Here is a 14,222-nt window from a genome sequence, read left to right as displayed (position 1 = left end):
TTCTGACATCTCATACTATATTGAGATTTGAGGTTGTAAATGGTTCCTTTAACATTTGCCAAAAACATATGAAGAGACTTCATTCTGTTACATATGGCAATTAGAACTCTACAGTTCTACATCTGCCTCAGAAACGTGAGGACCTTCGGGTCTGCCCGCTTCTGACTGCACAGGCACCTGTCCTCCCTGATGGTGGTGGGGTGGGGTAGGAGGGATGGAGCTGGTAAGAGCTTGGGACTGCAGTGAAAATGGGTAATTTTCACTCTTACAAACACCCAAATTCTTTTATCAGCTTTATTGAGATATAATTTACCTACCATAAAATTCACCCGTTCAATGTTTTTTAATGTATATAATAAAATTTTTAAAACAAATGACTTCCAACAGGAAATAAGTAAGTTTATTCTTAAGAAATTCCATTTGTTTAACTGTTACTAGGTGCACTGCTCTGAGCACCTTTTTATTTGGTATGGAATTGTTTAATTTTTCTAACAGTCCCTTGAAATAGGTACCATTATTCCCATTTTACACTTGAAGTAATGGAAGCACAGAGAGGTTAAGTACCTTGCCCAGAATCACACTGCATGTAAGGGGCAGAGATGAGGTTCAAACTCAGGCTCTCTGGCTCCTGAGGCCTTGCTTTAAGTGCCAGGTCTAAGGGCCTACAGTGGAGAATTAGTGACGCTTTGTGATGCTGGTAGTGCCTGAATGAGATTTTTACAAGATGTTTGACCTGTATGCAGAGAGCCAACTTCTCATCCTGAAATAAATTAAGAATACGTTTGTTCTTAAATTTTAAGATTTTGTATATTCCCTAAAAGCATGTTTTAAAACATGGCTCGTTTTTTCTTTTGAACTCTTTTATATTTAAGTAAAAAGTCCTTGTGATTCTAAACTGTTTTTATCTTTATCATGCTTTCGTTCTTAAGATGTTCTTAAAAAGCTGTTTTTTTCTTTTATTGTTACTCCATTTCAAGTCTTAGTGATATAGTTAAAACTAAGATGCCATATTGCAGATAGTTTCTCGCTGCCTTCTGCCTTAAAAGTATGGAGTGTGCCACTGCAGGTCTTGAAGCCTCCTCCCTTTTTTGTCCTCCCTGTAAAGCCTAACATCTGAATTACTTTCCTTTTATTGTTTGTTTTCTTTTTTCAGCAACGCGGCCTCTTAGCATGTCTTACAGTTTTGACTTGTCAGGTAAAGCACTTTCACACCTGACGCGGGTTTTGTGGTCTCTGTGAAATACATTTCATTCATCTCCTTGTTCAAACATGTCAGAAAAGAAAATTGAAAGGCTTCTAAGCTGTGGTCAGTCATATAAAACAGACTTTCTTTGAAAATGGTTTAAAAAAATAAAACTGTAATAAATCTGTTGCTTCCCAAGGGCCTGTGGAAGAACCCTGATGGTTGTGGTTGTGAAATGTGCTGCCCATTACACCCAGTCTCATAAAGCAGTGGAGAGTCTAAGAGAACTCTGCCTTCAGAGCCTAGAAACAAGAAAGAGTTTTGACACTTGTTACTCTTTGAAGCATTCAGTTATTCACGCAGCTAAACTTGAAAGTGTCAGCTGCTTCCGAAGACGAGTGCTCCACAGTTGGGGGATGAGAGCCAGTCGTATACCCGGGGCTTCTGTACATGGGGCCTCGTCATGCTGGTGGTGTGCTGGTTAAGAGACTTTGGTTGTAAAACACAATCATGTGTCCTGGGTTTGCAGTACAAGTTTAGAGCCCTTCCGTTTAGACAGGGATTAATGGTGAAACAAGTAACTATTCATGGCAAAATTTGATCTGTAAAATCAGCCCCTTTTTAAATTGAGTTTTTAAACTGTATATGAGTGAATTTTCAAAGCCAACTTAGTCCCAAATTAAAATGTTTTGCACATTAGAATTTTGGAGTTTGGAAGCTGCTGCTTTCAATGTGAAATGAGATAAGACATTGGTACTAGTATTTCCTTCCAGAATTTGTGTGTGCCATGAAATTGTTGGCATATCTTACACACAAATTCATATTTAAAGAACCTGAGAGTTCTAGTATCATGTTCTGTCTGAATACTTGCTGAACATCTTCCAACTGCAAAACTAGTTCCCATCTGCTTTTTAAATTTCTGTATATTTGTGGTTCCCTTAGGCATGACTAATATTTCCCTCTCAAGAAACTAAAATACATCAGTCTTCACTTACTACTTCTGACTGACCACTGAAGAGCTTGTTCTGTTTTCTTTATCCATTTGACAATTTTTATTTTATCAACCATTTGCAGAGTAACTTTGTAAACAAAAAAAAATTGATCTGGAAAATAAACTCAGCAGTGTTTGAGAACATGTGTTACTGCTAATCTCCCAAAGTTGGCAGTCCATATTAAGATCTATCTCTTCTAAATACCTATTAAAGATGGTCCTCCCCAGTGGACTCTGGGAGTAGCCGGCTCCCGAAACACCCTGACTGTAGGCACAGGTGGCTGCCCTGGACTGTCTGCATGCCCACACATGTGTAATTGTATGTAGGTGTGTTTGTGTCATACCAGTTATATGATATTTTCCTGTGCTGGGAAGAAAATTCTTGGTGCTGAGCCTCCTTGATGTGAAGGAGCAACAGGAATTTTGATTTGCTATCACTGCTTGCCATTTGATTTGCCATCACTGCTTATCATTTGCCATAATCTATTTTGTACCTTAATGTACTTTGTAGTTTTCACATGCTTCATTTTCTGTTTCTTGTGTTTTCATGTTTTTATTGTGACCTGTTGACTAATCAATAATGTTCCAAATTATAAATGGAAAAGATTGATCCATTCTTCTGACCTAAATACAAGAGCTGGAATGTGTTTCTAATTTAAGTTGAGACATTAGCAAACTAAGGAGTAAATATTTAAATATGTAGTATAGATAATGCACGCTAAAATAAGACAGAATTGATATGTGTCCTACACTTAGGTATGTTTTAGAAATACTAATCCTTAGTGGAAATCTTAATCCATCAACCTTAAGGTAAGTATAATTTATTTTTCTGATGCAAATAAATATACAGTCTGTATTTCAGTCATATTTCCTCCAACTAAATAAGGCAGCAGCAGCTGGGTGTATCTAATAGACATAATTATTACACTACGTAAAATAGAAGTTATTATGTATTTAATACTGTGGTTATGCGTTTTAGATTCTGAACCTAAGGCATGTGACTTCTAAAGCTATATCTAGCATCTTGAATAGTTTGCTTACTTATAAATACCAGAAATTGTCTTATGTAGAAGAAGTATAAAATCTTATCCAAGGGTTTGGTTTTCTCATCAGATACATTGAAGTAATAAGGATTTATTCATTTGAATGGAAAGTATAGTCAAACTGCTTAAAAATACCTCTTAAAAGTATGTTTTGCCAGAGCTTTTACAAATATGCAGTGTTAGAGAAGATCACATGTACTTAGTCTTACATATGGAGATCACCCTGAAGCTTGACTGACATAATGTGTTTTTCTATTAATTCCATTTATCTCAAAGCTTTGACCTTAGTATGAGGTTTATTTCAGTAGTTGGAGTCACCAAGCTCAAATACAGTTATGAACCTCAGCAAGGTCTCCAGGCAGAGAGAGAACTGTCAGGTAATTTCTCAGATCCCTGTGTTGAGAATGAAAGTAGCTCATGGCAGCCACAAACCTTCAGGGTAGGCATTACCCTCACAACTTTACCAGACTTAAGTGACACCAGTACTGTTCAAACTTTTAAAATCTACCATGTGTGTGTGGTAGTCTCTCAGTCGTGTCTGACTGTGTGACCCCATGGACTGTAGCTTGCCAGGCTCCTCTGTCTATGGAATTCTCCAGGCAGGAATACTGGAGTGGGTTGCCATTCCCTTCTCGGGGATCTTCCCAACCCAGGGGTCTAACCCCGATCTCCCATATTATAGGCAGATCCTTTATCATCTCAGCCACCAGCAAGCCCAAATCTACTATCAGTTCAGTTCAGTCGCTCAGTCGTGTCTGGCTCTTTGCGACCCCATGAATCGCAGCACGCCAGGCTTCCCTGTCCATCACCAACTCCCGGAGTTCGCTCAGACTCACGTCCATCAAGTCAGTGATGCCATCCAGCCATCTCCTCCTCTGTTGTCCCCTTCTCCTCCTGCCCCCAATCCCTCCCAGCATCAGTCTTTTCCAGTGAGTCAACTCTTCACATGAGGTGGCCAAAGTACTGGAGTTTCAGCTTTAGCATCATTCCTTCCAAAGAAATCCCAGGGCTGATCTCCTTCAGAATGGACTGGTTGGATCTCCTTGCAGTCCAAGGGACTCTCAAGTCTTCTCCAACACCACAGTTCAAAAGCATCAATTTCTTCGGCACTCAGCTTTCTTCACAGTCCAACTCTCACATCCATACATGACCACTGGATAACCATAGCTTTGACTAGACGGACCTTTGTTGGCAAAGTAATGTCTCTGCTTTTCAATATGCTATCTAGGTTGGTCATAACTTTCCTTCCAAGGAGTAAGCATCTTTTAATTTCATGGCTGCAATCACCATCTGCAGTGATTTTGGAGCCCCAAAAAATAAAGTTTGACACTGTTTCCACTGTTTCCCCATCTATTTCCCATGAAGTGATGGGACCAGATGCCATGATCTTTGTCTTCTGAATGTTGAGCTTTAAGCCAACTTTTTCACTCTCCTCTTTCACTTTCATCAAGAGGCTTTTGAGTTCCTCTTCACTTTCTGCCATAAGGGTGGTGTCATCTGCATATCTGAGGTTATTGATATTTCTCCCGGCAATCTTGATTCCAGCTTGTGCTTCTTCCAGCCCAGCGTTTCTCATGATGTACTCTGTATATAAGTTAAATAAGCAGGGTGACAATATACAGCCTTGACGAACTCCTTTTCCTATTTGAAACCAGTCTGTTGTTCCATGTCCAGTTCTAACTGTTGCTTCCTGACCTGCATATAGGTTTCTCAAGAGGCAGGTCAGGTGGTCTGATGTTCCCATCTCTTTCAGAATTTTCCACAGTTTATTGTGACCCACACAGTCAAAGGCTTTGGCATAGTCCATAACGCAGAAATAGATGTTTTTCTGGAACTCTCTTGCTTTTTCCATGATCCAGTGGATGTTGGCAATTTGATCTCTGGTTCCTCTGCCTTTTCTAAAACCAGCTTGAACATCTGAAAATTTACAGTTCACATATTGCTGAAGCCGGCTTGGAGAATTTTGAGCATTACTTGACTAGCGTGTGAGATGATACAAATAGCTGTGAAAAGAAGAGAAGCAAAAAGCAAAGGAGAAAAGGAAAGATATAAGCATCTGAGCGCAGAGTTCCAAAGAATAGCAAGGAGAGATAAGGAAGCCTTCCTCAGGGATCAATGCAAAGAAGTAGAGGAAGACAATAAAATGGGAAAGACTAGAGATCTCTTCAAGAAAATTAGAGATACCAAGGGAACATTTCATGCAAAGATGGGCTCGATAAAGGACAGAAATGATATGGACCTAACAGAAGCAGAAGATATTAAGAAGAGGTGGCGAGAATACACAGAAGAACTGTACAAAAAAGATCTTCACGGCCAAGATAATAACGATGGTATGATCACTCGTCTAGAGCCAGACATCCTGGAATGTGAAGTCAAGTGGGCCTTACGAAGCATCACTATGAACAAAGCTAGTGGAGGTGATGGAATTCCAGTTGAGCTATTTCAAATCCTGAAAGATGATGCTGTGAAAGTGCTGTACTCAGTATGCCAGCAAATTTGGAAAACTCAGCAGTGGCCAAAGGACTAGAAAAGGTCAGTTTTCATTCCAATCCCAAAGAAAGGCAATGCCAAAGAATGCTCAAACTACCGCGCAAATCTACTATAAATGACTTTAAAAATTTTCTTAAGTAAAAGCATCCATAAAATCATGTATCTTATGTAGTAATTACATTTTTTTCTGAAACATTAACTATATAACCATTAGAACTGTTGTGATGTCCCTTCTCGCTCCACTGGGGATTTCGCCCTGGGAGCCTGGACTGTGAGCACCACCCCGGGGACGCTCACCCCTCCAGCAGAGCTGCGGCTGGAGCATGGAGAGCCAGGCTGCCGGAGAGGCCTTCTGCTGAAGCACAGGAAGCACAGGCCCTGGAAGAAGTATATGGAGAGTGCATGCTGTGGAATACAAATTTTCAGAATATACTTCAAGATCATTTTTAAACATTTGTCTTTTTTTCCTTCACTAGGAATTAAGCAGTTAGCCCAGTCATTTTCTCTCTTCTCTCTTGAGAGCTTTCCTGGTACTCCTGTGAGTGTGGCAGCCTGTAGTTCTCTTCCAATGAAAGGTCTGTTGAAGGGTTTTAAGCTTTACAGTTTGTGTGAAAACCTGCTGCTTCTTCCTCTTTGTCCCCTTCAGCACACTCCTCCCCCAATTAAACATTTTTTCTAGCTGCTTAATACCTGGAGAGGTGATAACAAAGTTAACTTGTGCGTTGTCAGATTTTCTACTGAACACTTTATGTAAAATGATAAATGATTGACAGGTCTGTCTCCTTCTCTTCCTCATTCCTTTCCTCTGCTCACTCAAACCCTTCCTTCTCGTTCACAAGGACAGTTCTAGTTCTGGCCTTCTTGAGCTCTAAAATCAGGCAGAAATTGTAAATATTAAGTTAAATATACATCATTTATAATAAATAGTTTATATAATTCTTTTAAATCATGTCAAGGAAGGCTGTACTAGAGTACACTTTCTGAATGTTACCTGGAAGCCCACGTCTTCCACTTGAAGCCTGTGAATATTATACAGTGGGGGAGCTACTGTAAACAGAACCTTATATTTTATGTTAACTTCAGGTACAACGCTTCCTGCCAGAAATGAGCAGTAGCCATGTCTTTTCAGTGCTCAGTACACTCTTCACCTCTGACTCATCAGGGGAGTTTCACACACTGCTCCACGGCTATGGGCATACTGAAACTGCTTTTTCTCATTTTTAAATACTCTAGTAGTTAGTTATTAAAAGTATTAGTTATTGAAACACTGAAGAAATTTATCTCCACTTGCACTGGAAGATCACAGGCTTTTGGAACTGGTTCTGCCAAGGCTCCTCTGTCAGCTCTGCTGAGTTGGCCGTGAGCGGCTGAGTCACACTGAGCCTTAGTCCACTCGCTCACAAGTGGAGATAAAAGTCAGTGTTAATAATTGCTAACATTTATTGTGTGCCACCTTTATTACACACACTATTAAGTGTTTTATATGCAGTTGTTGACTTATGTAATCCTCACAGCAAGCCCACTTCTGCTGTTAGCCCTATTTAACAGATGAGGACTGAATTTGCTGTAATTGCTCAAGGTCAGACAAGTAGCAGCAGAGTTAGACTCTGAATCCGAACTGTCCTCGCCCTGCTGTTCTGTGTGCTCTAAGCCCTACACTCCCTACACAGTAGCTGGTGCTGTGCTACGTACACTACGCTACGTAACATTCGCACTGTGCTCTTGCCCTGTGCTCACACCCTCTGGTCTCCCTCCTGTGCTCTCTGTATAATCTGCAGTCTGTACTCCCAACTCCGTGCTCTGCACTCCATGCCCTGTCCTGGACACACACTCTGCTCTGTGCTCCCAGCCCTGTGTCTCTGTAGTCTAGTCTGTGCTCCACACTCCGTGGGCTCACACCCTCTGTGCCGTGTGCTCTCTGCTCTGGCCTCTCCCCCCTGTCCTCTATAATCTATAGTCTGTACTCTGCACTCCGTGCTCTGCACTGTGGGCTCGCACCCTCTGTGCTGTGTGCTCTCTACTCTGGCCTCTCCCCCCTGTCCTCTATAGTCTATATAGTCTGTACTCTGCACTCCGTGCTCTGCACTGTGGGCTCGCACCCTCTGTGCCGTGTGCTCTCTGCTCTGGCCTCTCCCCACTGTCCTCTATAGTCTGTACTCTGCACTCCGTGCTCGCACCCTCTGTGCCGTGTGCTCTCTGCTCTGGCCTCTCCCTGCTGTCCTCTATAGTCTATATAGTCTATACTCTGCACTCCGTGCTCTGCACTGTGGGCTTGCACCCTCTGTGCCGTGTGCTCTCTGCTCTGGTCTCTCACCCCCTGTCTTTTATAATCTACAGTCTGTACTCCGCACTTCGTGCTCTGTATCCTGCTCCCACACTTCTTTCATTGCCTTTCCATCCACATTTGAGCTTGGGATAATCTATATTAGCTTTATCATAAGGAATGTATCCCAGATTCTGTGTGTTCATGTTTATATGTGTATAGATAATTGACTGTTTTTATTTTAGACTCAAACCGCCCTCAGTCTTGCAGCCCCATGCTGGAGGCTTGTGTACACCGTCACTTCCATCAGTCCATCACTCACTCTTCAGAGGCTCAAGGGAACTCGAGCCTCCCTGGGCCTCTGGGAAGTAAAGCAACTGGAGTTGGTTTTCTGTAGGATTTCCCCCAGTTCTAAATTTTAATCTACACATATAGTGAATATATAGTTATTCATGGAAAGGTTTCCTTTATTTGAGTGTGACAGTTAATGTCAAATACACATGTGTTATATGCCCAGGTGTTACTGCGTGTGGCCTCTGTGCTGTCTGCATGACGTAGGAATGCCTTTCAGCTCAGTGCAGGCGCTTGAAGACTCCTTTTGGTCCACTGACCACCTTTCTGTGCTTAGGGAAAGGTCAGCTTTTGCCTTTTTTTCCCCAGAGGTGACAACCGCTGAATCTCCCAAGAATGTTGCAGAATCATCCATGGTGAATGGAGGTGTGGCGTCACAGCCCAGAGAAGGTGGGTCAGGAGCCGCCCAGCAGGTGCCTGTGCCGCGGAAGAAACTCCTCAAAGCCCCGACTCTGGCTGAGCTGGACAGCTCCGACTCAGAGGTGAGGCCCATGCCTGTTCAGGGTCAGCCTCCATGGGCCCTTGTGTTGCTGCAGCCACTGCTTGCCCTCCTCCTAGTTTTCAGCCAGTACAATTGAGTCACTCAGTCATGTCCAACTCTTTGTGATCCCTTGGACTGCAGCACACTAGGCTTCCTTGTCCATCACCAACTCCTGGAGCCTGCTCAAACTCATGTCAATTGAGTCGGTGATGCCATCCAACCATCTCATCCTCTGTCTTTCTTTTCTCCTGCCTTCAATCTTTCCCAGCATCAGGGTCTTTCCAGTGGATCAGTTCTTCACATCAGGTGGCCAAAGTATTGGAGCTTCAGCATCAGGTCTTCTAATGAATATTCAGGACTGATTTCCTTTAGGATTGACTGTTTGATCTCCTTGCAGTCCAAGGGACTCTCAAGAGTCGTCTCCAGCTCTCACATCCATACATGACTACTGGGAAGACCATAGCTTTGAGTATCTGGAACTTTGAGTATCTGGAGCAGTGTAATCTCTCTGCTTTTTAATATGCTGTCTGGGTTGGTCATCGGAGAAGGCAATGGCACCCGACTCCAGTACTCTTGCCTGGAAGAGGAGCCTGGTAGGCTTCAGTCCTTGGGGTCACTGAGTCGGACACAACTGAGCAACTTCACTTTCTCTTTTTACTTTCATGCATTGGAGAAGGAAATGGCAACCCACTCCAGTGTTCTTGCCTGGAGAATCCCAGGGACGAAGGGGCCTGGTGGGCTGCCGTCTATGGGGTTGCACAGAGTCGGACACGACTGACATGACTTAGCAGCAGCAGCTGGGAACAAGTGTCTTCTAATTTCATGGCTGCAGTCACCATCTGCAGTGATTTTGGAGCCCAAGAAAATAAAGTCTGTCACTGTTTCCACTGTTTCCCCATCTATTTGCCATGATGTGATGGGACCAGAAGCCATGATCTTAGTTTTTTGAATGTTGTGTTTTAAGCCAGCTTTTTTACTCGCCTCTTTCACCTTCATCAAGAGGCTCTCTTCAATTTCTGCCATTAAAGTTGGTGTTATTTGCATATCAGAGGTTGTTGGTATTTCTCCCCGAAATCTTGATTCCAGCTTGTGCTTCATCCAGCCTCTCATTTTGCGTGCTGTACTCTGCATATAAGTTTAATAAGCAGGGTGACAATATACAGTCTTGATATACTCCTTTCCCAATTTGGAACCAGTCTGTTGTTCCATGTCCAGTTCTAACTATTGCTGCTTGACCTGCACACAGGTTTCTCATGAGGCAGGTAAGGTGGTCTGGTATTCTCATGTCTTTAAAGAATTTTCCACAGTTTGTTGTGATCCACACAGTCACAGGGTTTAGCATAGTCAATGAAGCAGATGATATTCTGGAATTCTCTTGCTTTTTCTGTGATCAGTGGATGTTGGCAGTTTGATTTCTGGTTCCTCTGCCTTTTCTAAATCCACCTGGAAGTTCTCAGTTCACGTACTGTTGAAGCCTAGCTTGGAGGATTTTGAGCATTACCTTGCCAGTACGTGAAATGAGTGCAGATGTGTGGTAGTTTGAACATTCTTTGGCATTGCTGTTCTTTGGGATTGGAATGAAAAGTGACCTGTGGCCACTACTGAGTTTTTCAAATTTGCTGGCATATTGAGTGCACACAGAAAGGTTTTGTTTTTGAACTAAGACTGTTAAAAAGTAAATTATAGAGACAGATCTAAAACCCAAATCTAAGCCCAAAATCTTCATATCTCATAAACTTTCTAGTATTCCAACTAGCAGTATATGAGAATGCCTAAATGAAAGTAATTTAAACTGGAAAGGGGCTTAGAAATTGTGTTCAGCATCATTACTTTGCAGTAAGAACACAGCTTAGTAGAGGTAGAGGCTCAGTTTACAAAGTCAGACAACAGAAAAGTAACAGAATCCCCGCCAAACTATGAATAGACCTACCAGCACCAGGTCTGCTTCCACTGCTGTTTTTTTCTTTTCTCAAAATTCTTAATCTCAATGGGTTTTTTTGGTCTGTCTTTAATAATCTCTACTAGCCCGACCCAGGTAACATTGTAAAAGTCAAGATAAGCTTTGATTGGCAGTATATCAAAGCTTTCAGTAGGGAAGCGAAGCTCAGGAGCTGTATCTGTGCCTTAACTGGGCGTCTTGTCAAAAGGAGATTTTCCTTCCTGCCCAGTGAGTTCGGTGCCCAGGCTTGTATCTGAGATGACTCTGGTGGCCTCAGGGACAGCCTCACCCTGGGAGCACAGCTGTGGGACTTCTGACAGTGATAGGGACTTCTGACATTGGTGAGTGTCAAAGACTAGTGTAATGCTGCTGTGAATAATGGAGTGCATGTATCTTTTTGAATTAGTGTTTTTGTTTTTTTCAGATACATACCCAGGAGTGGAATTGCTGGGCCATATGGTAGTTCTGCTTTTAGTTTTTTGAGAAACCTCCGTACTATTCTCCACAGTGGCTGCAGTGATTTACATTCCCGCAAACAGTGTACAAGTGTTCCCACTTCTCCACATCCTCTCCAACATTTATTGTTTATGTTTTTTTGTTTTGTTTTTGATGATAGCTGTTCTGACAGGTGTGAGGTGATAGCTCCTTGTGGTGTTGATTAGAATTTCCCTGGTAGTTAGCAGTGTTGAGCATCTTTTCATGTACCATGTTGGCCATCTGCATTTCCTGTTTGGAAGAATGTCTGTTCGGTTCTTCTGCCCATTTTTTAATTGTTTTTTCTTGATGTTGAATAAGATGAACTGTTTAAGTCCTATTTATTTATTTTTGCTTTTATTTCCTATTTTAGGAGATGGATCCAATAAAATATTGCTACAATTTATGTCAGTGAGTGTCCTCCTTATATTTTCCTCTGGGAGTTTTATGGTATGCGGTTTTACAGTTAGGTCTTTAATCCACTTTGAGTTTATTTTTTAATGGTAGGATTAGTTTTCAAGTAGTCTGAAAGTGGATCAGCTCCCTCAGGTGGGCAGGCAGAAGCAGGGAGCCGTCCACGGCTTCTGGGAGAAAATCCCAAGAAGCGCTGAGCCACACCCCTCCCCCCAGCAATCCCATGTCCACCCTGCCTGCCCAGGGCAGGATCCTCACTGCTCTCAGGGGAAGCGTTTCAGACCCTTGGGAAGGAGGGAAGCTGCGCAGCATGGACATGCCTTAGTAAAGTCAGCTGTAACAGTGGTTCTGGGAAGGTTGGTTGAAGGATGTACAGTGGGGATGATTTCTGCTGTTTGAATCAGGAGCTCCCACCTCATAACTGCTGAGAAGTCCTGTGTGTGACTTTTTCTTTTTGAGATACTCATAGCTTTTACTTCCTTTTGACCTGCCAGAAGCAGGAGATAAGCTAGTTCTCACTGACTTTTCTGGAGACGTGTACGATGTCCTGTGCATGACCTCTGGGTGAGGCTTGGCTGATGTCGCCTGGTTTGTTCTTGGCAGTGAGCACCAGGAGGAGGTGACCACTCAGACCATCCTTGTATGGGCTCTGTGGTCTCCACGGCTTTTTTCTTCTCCTGTTCCTTGACTAGGTCCTTTGTAGTGGGGCTTCTTCGAAACTAATGCTTTCCACACTAAGTAGGTCAGAAAGGATTTTCACTATTTGTCTCACATGATCATAGATTAATATATTAACCTAACTTTCTTCTATATTTAAAAATATTTAGCAGTTTTCTCTATGTATTATGGAATTGAGTTGTCTTCCAGTTAATATATATCTCATGTCACATAGTAAGTAGTAAATTTTTCATGAATAAATATTGTACTTCACTTTGGTATAAGTTCAGTTCAGTTCAGTCGCTCAGTTGTGTCTGACTCTTTGCGACCCCATGAATCGCAGCACGCCAGGCCTCCCTGTCTATCACCATCTCCCGGAGTTCACTCAAACTCAGTCCATCGAGTCGGTGATGCCATCCAGCCATCTCATCCTCTGTCGTCCCCTTTTCCTCCTGCCCCCAATCCCTCCCAGCATCAGAGTCTTTTCCAATGAGTCAACTCTTCACATGAGGTGGCCAAAGTACTAGAGTTTGAGCTTTAGCATCATTCCTTCCAAAGAACACCCAGGGCTGATCTCCTTTAGAATGGACTGGTTGGATCTCCTTGCAGTCCAAGGGACTCTCAAGAGTCTTCTCCAACACCACAGTTCAAAAGCATCAATTCTTTGGCACTCAGCTTTCTTCACAGTCCAACTCTCACATCCATACATGACCACTGGAAAAACCATAGCCTTGACTAGACGGATCTTTGTTGGCAAAGTAATGTCTCTGCTTTTCAATATGCTATCTAGGTTGGTCATAACTTTGCTTCCAAGGAGTAAGCATCTTTTAATTTCATGGCTGCAGTCACCATCTGCAGTGATTTATAGTCTAAAACAAATTAAGAAGGTCTCTTCTCACAAGTAACAGGAATTTAAATTTTGACACAGTGTAGACATATTTCTCATAAATATGTTTTCATTCATTCAACAAATATTTATGCATTACTTAGTAAGGGATGGACTTGGTAGTAGGTAACAACAGTGAACAAAACACATCTACCTCTGTAGGGGTAGTAAGTCTGTTAGTTTTTTAAATGTGTTAAATACTTGACTGATGATGTTAATCACCATTTGTTGTGTGCCAGGTGATGTGTTAAGCATTTTAAATGTGTTCTCAGATTTGTCCTTGTAGTAATCCTATTGAAATTATGAAACTGAAATAAGAAACTTGCTCTATGTCACATCACTCTAATGAGGAACAAAGCCGGGGCACACACCCAGATATGTCTAATTTTAGATCCCTTCTAGTTTGTCTCCAACTTGCTTTGAACCTTGGACATTAAAATGTGGTGCCTCAGTTTACCTCTTATGAGTGAACACTGCTAATGAGCATGAGAGCACTAGTGTCTAAGAAATCTGTGTCTCCCCCTTGCCCTGTGTCTTTTTCAGGAGGAGACCCTGCCCAGGTCTGCCAGCAGCAGCAGTGCATCTCCCTCCTTCCTGGAAGACCCCTTCCTGGAGACCGTGTCCACAAGGAAGAGTGAGTATTTGTGGTACAGAGAACCAGTGTCAGATGCCTTAAAAAAAACATGTTTAACCTAGGAAAGGAAATCCCAAAGTGCCTTGTTGTCATTTGGGGTAACTAGTTAAAGAACCAACCCTGGATTTGCCCTGGTTAGGAGCAGAAATAATCGTTTTTTTCCTAGAATAACATAAGATAGGGCTAAACTGTAATTGGGTCTCAGGTTCTCAACTTACAATAAATCAGTCACCTTTAGGTTTACAGATGATAGCTGTAGGGAGTAGGTCAGCCTATGTGTACTTTTTAGAATTACCTCATTATCTAAATTTAAGCCAGAAGCCCTGAATAATCACACTTGTTATCATTCTTGCTACACACACACAAATATACCCCCACACACCCTTGCCCCTTACCCATGTACAAGTATGGATAAT

At 42.3% G+C, this 14,222-nt stretch overlaps 1 protein-coding gene across 9 annotated transcripts in view; it reads left to right on the top strand.

Moving 5' to 3' along the window:
• The window catches only part of SPIRE1 (spire type actin nucleation factor 1), a 163,807-nt gene that overhangs the window by 133,837 nt on the left and 15,748 nt on the right, over window positions 1-14,222 (top strand). For 5 of the 9 annotated variants that reach the window (XM_061399975.1, XM_061399971.1, XM_061399973.1 and 2 more), the window contains 3 exons: window positions 1,154-1,195; window positions 8,631-8,803; window positions 13,716-13,806. In XM_061399975.1, the coding sequence (XP_061255959.1) occupies window positions 1,154-1,195; window positions 8,631-8,803; window positions 13,716-13,806 (306 nt within the window). The remainder of the gene's footprint in view (window positions 1-1,153; window positions 1,196-8,630; window positions 8,804-13,715; window positions 13,807-14,222) is intronic. The other 4 variants (XM_061399976.1, XM_061399972.1, XM_061399974.1 and 1 more) reach the window with 1 other exon arrangement.

Source organism: Bos javanicus, chromosome 24 (assembly GCF_032452875.1).
Source record: "Bos javanicus breed banteng chromosome 24, ARS-OSU_banteng_1.0, whole genome shotgun sequence".
NCBI lineage: Eukaryota > Metazoa > Chordata > Mammalia > Artiodactyla > Bovidae > Bos > Bos javanicus.
This window is presented reverse-complemented; position numbering and strand designations above follow the sequence as displayed.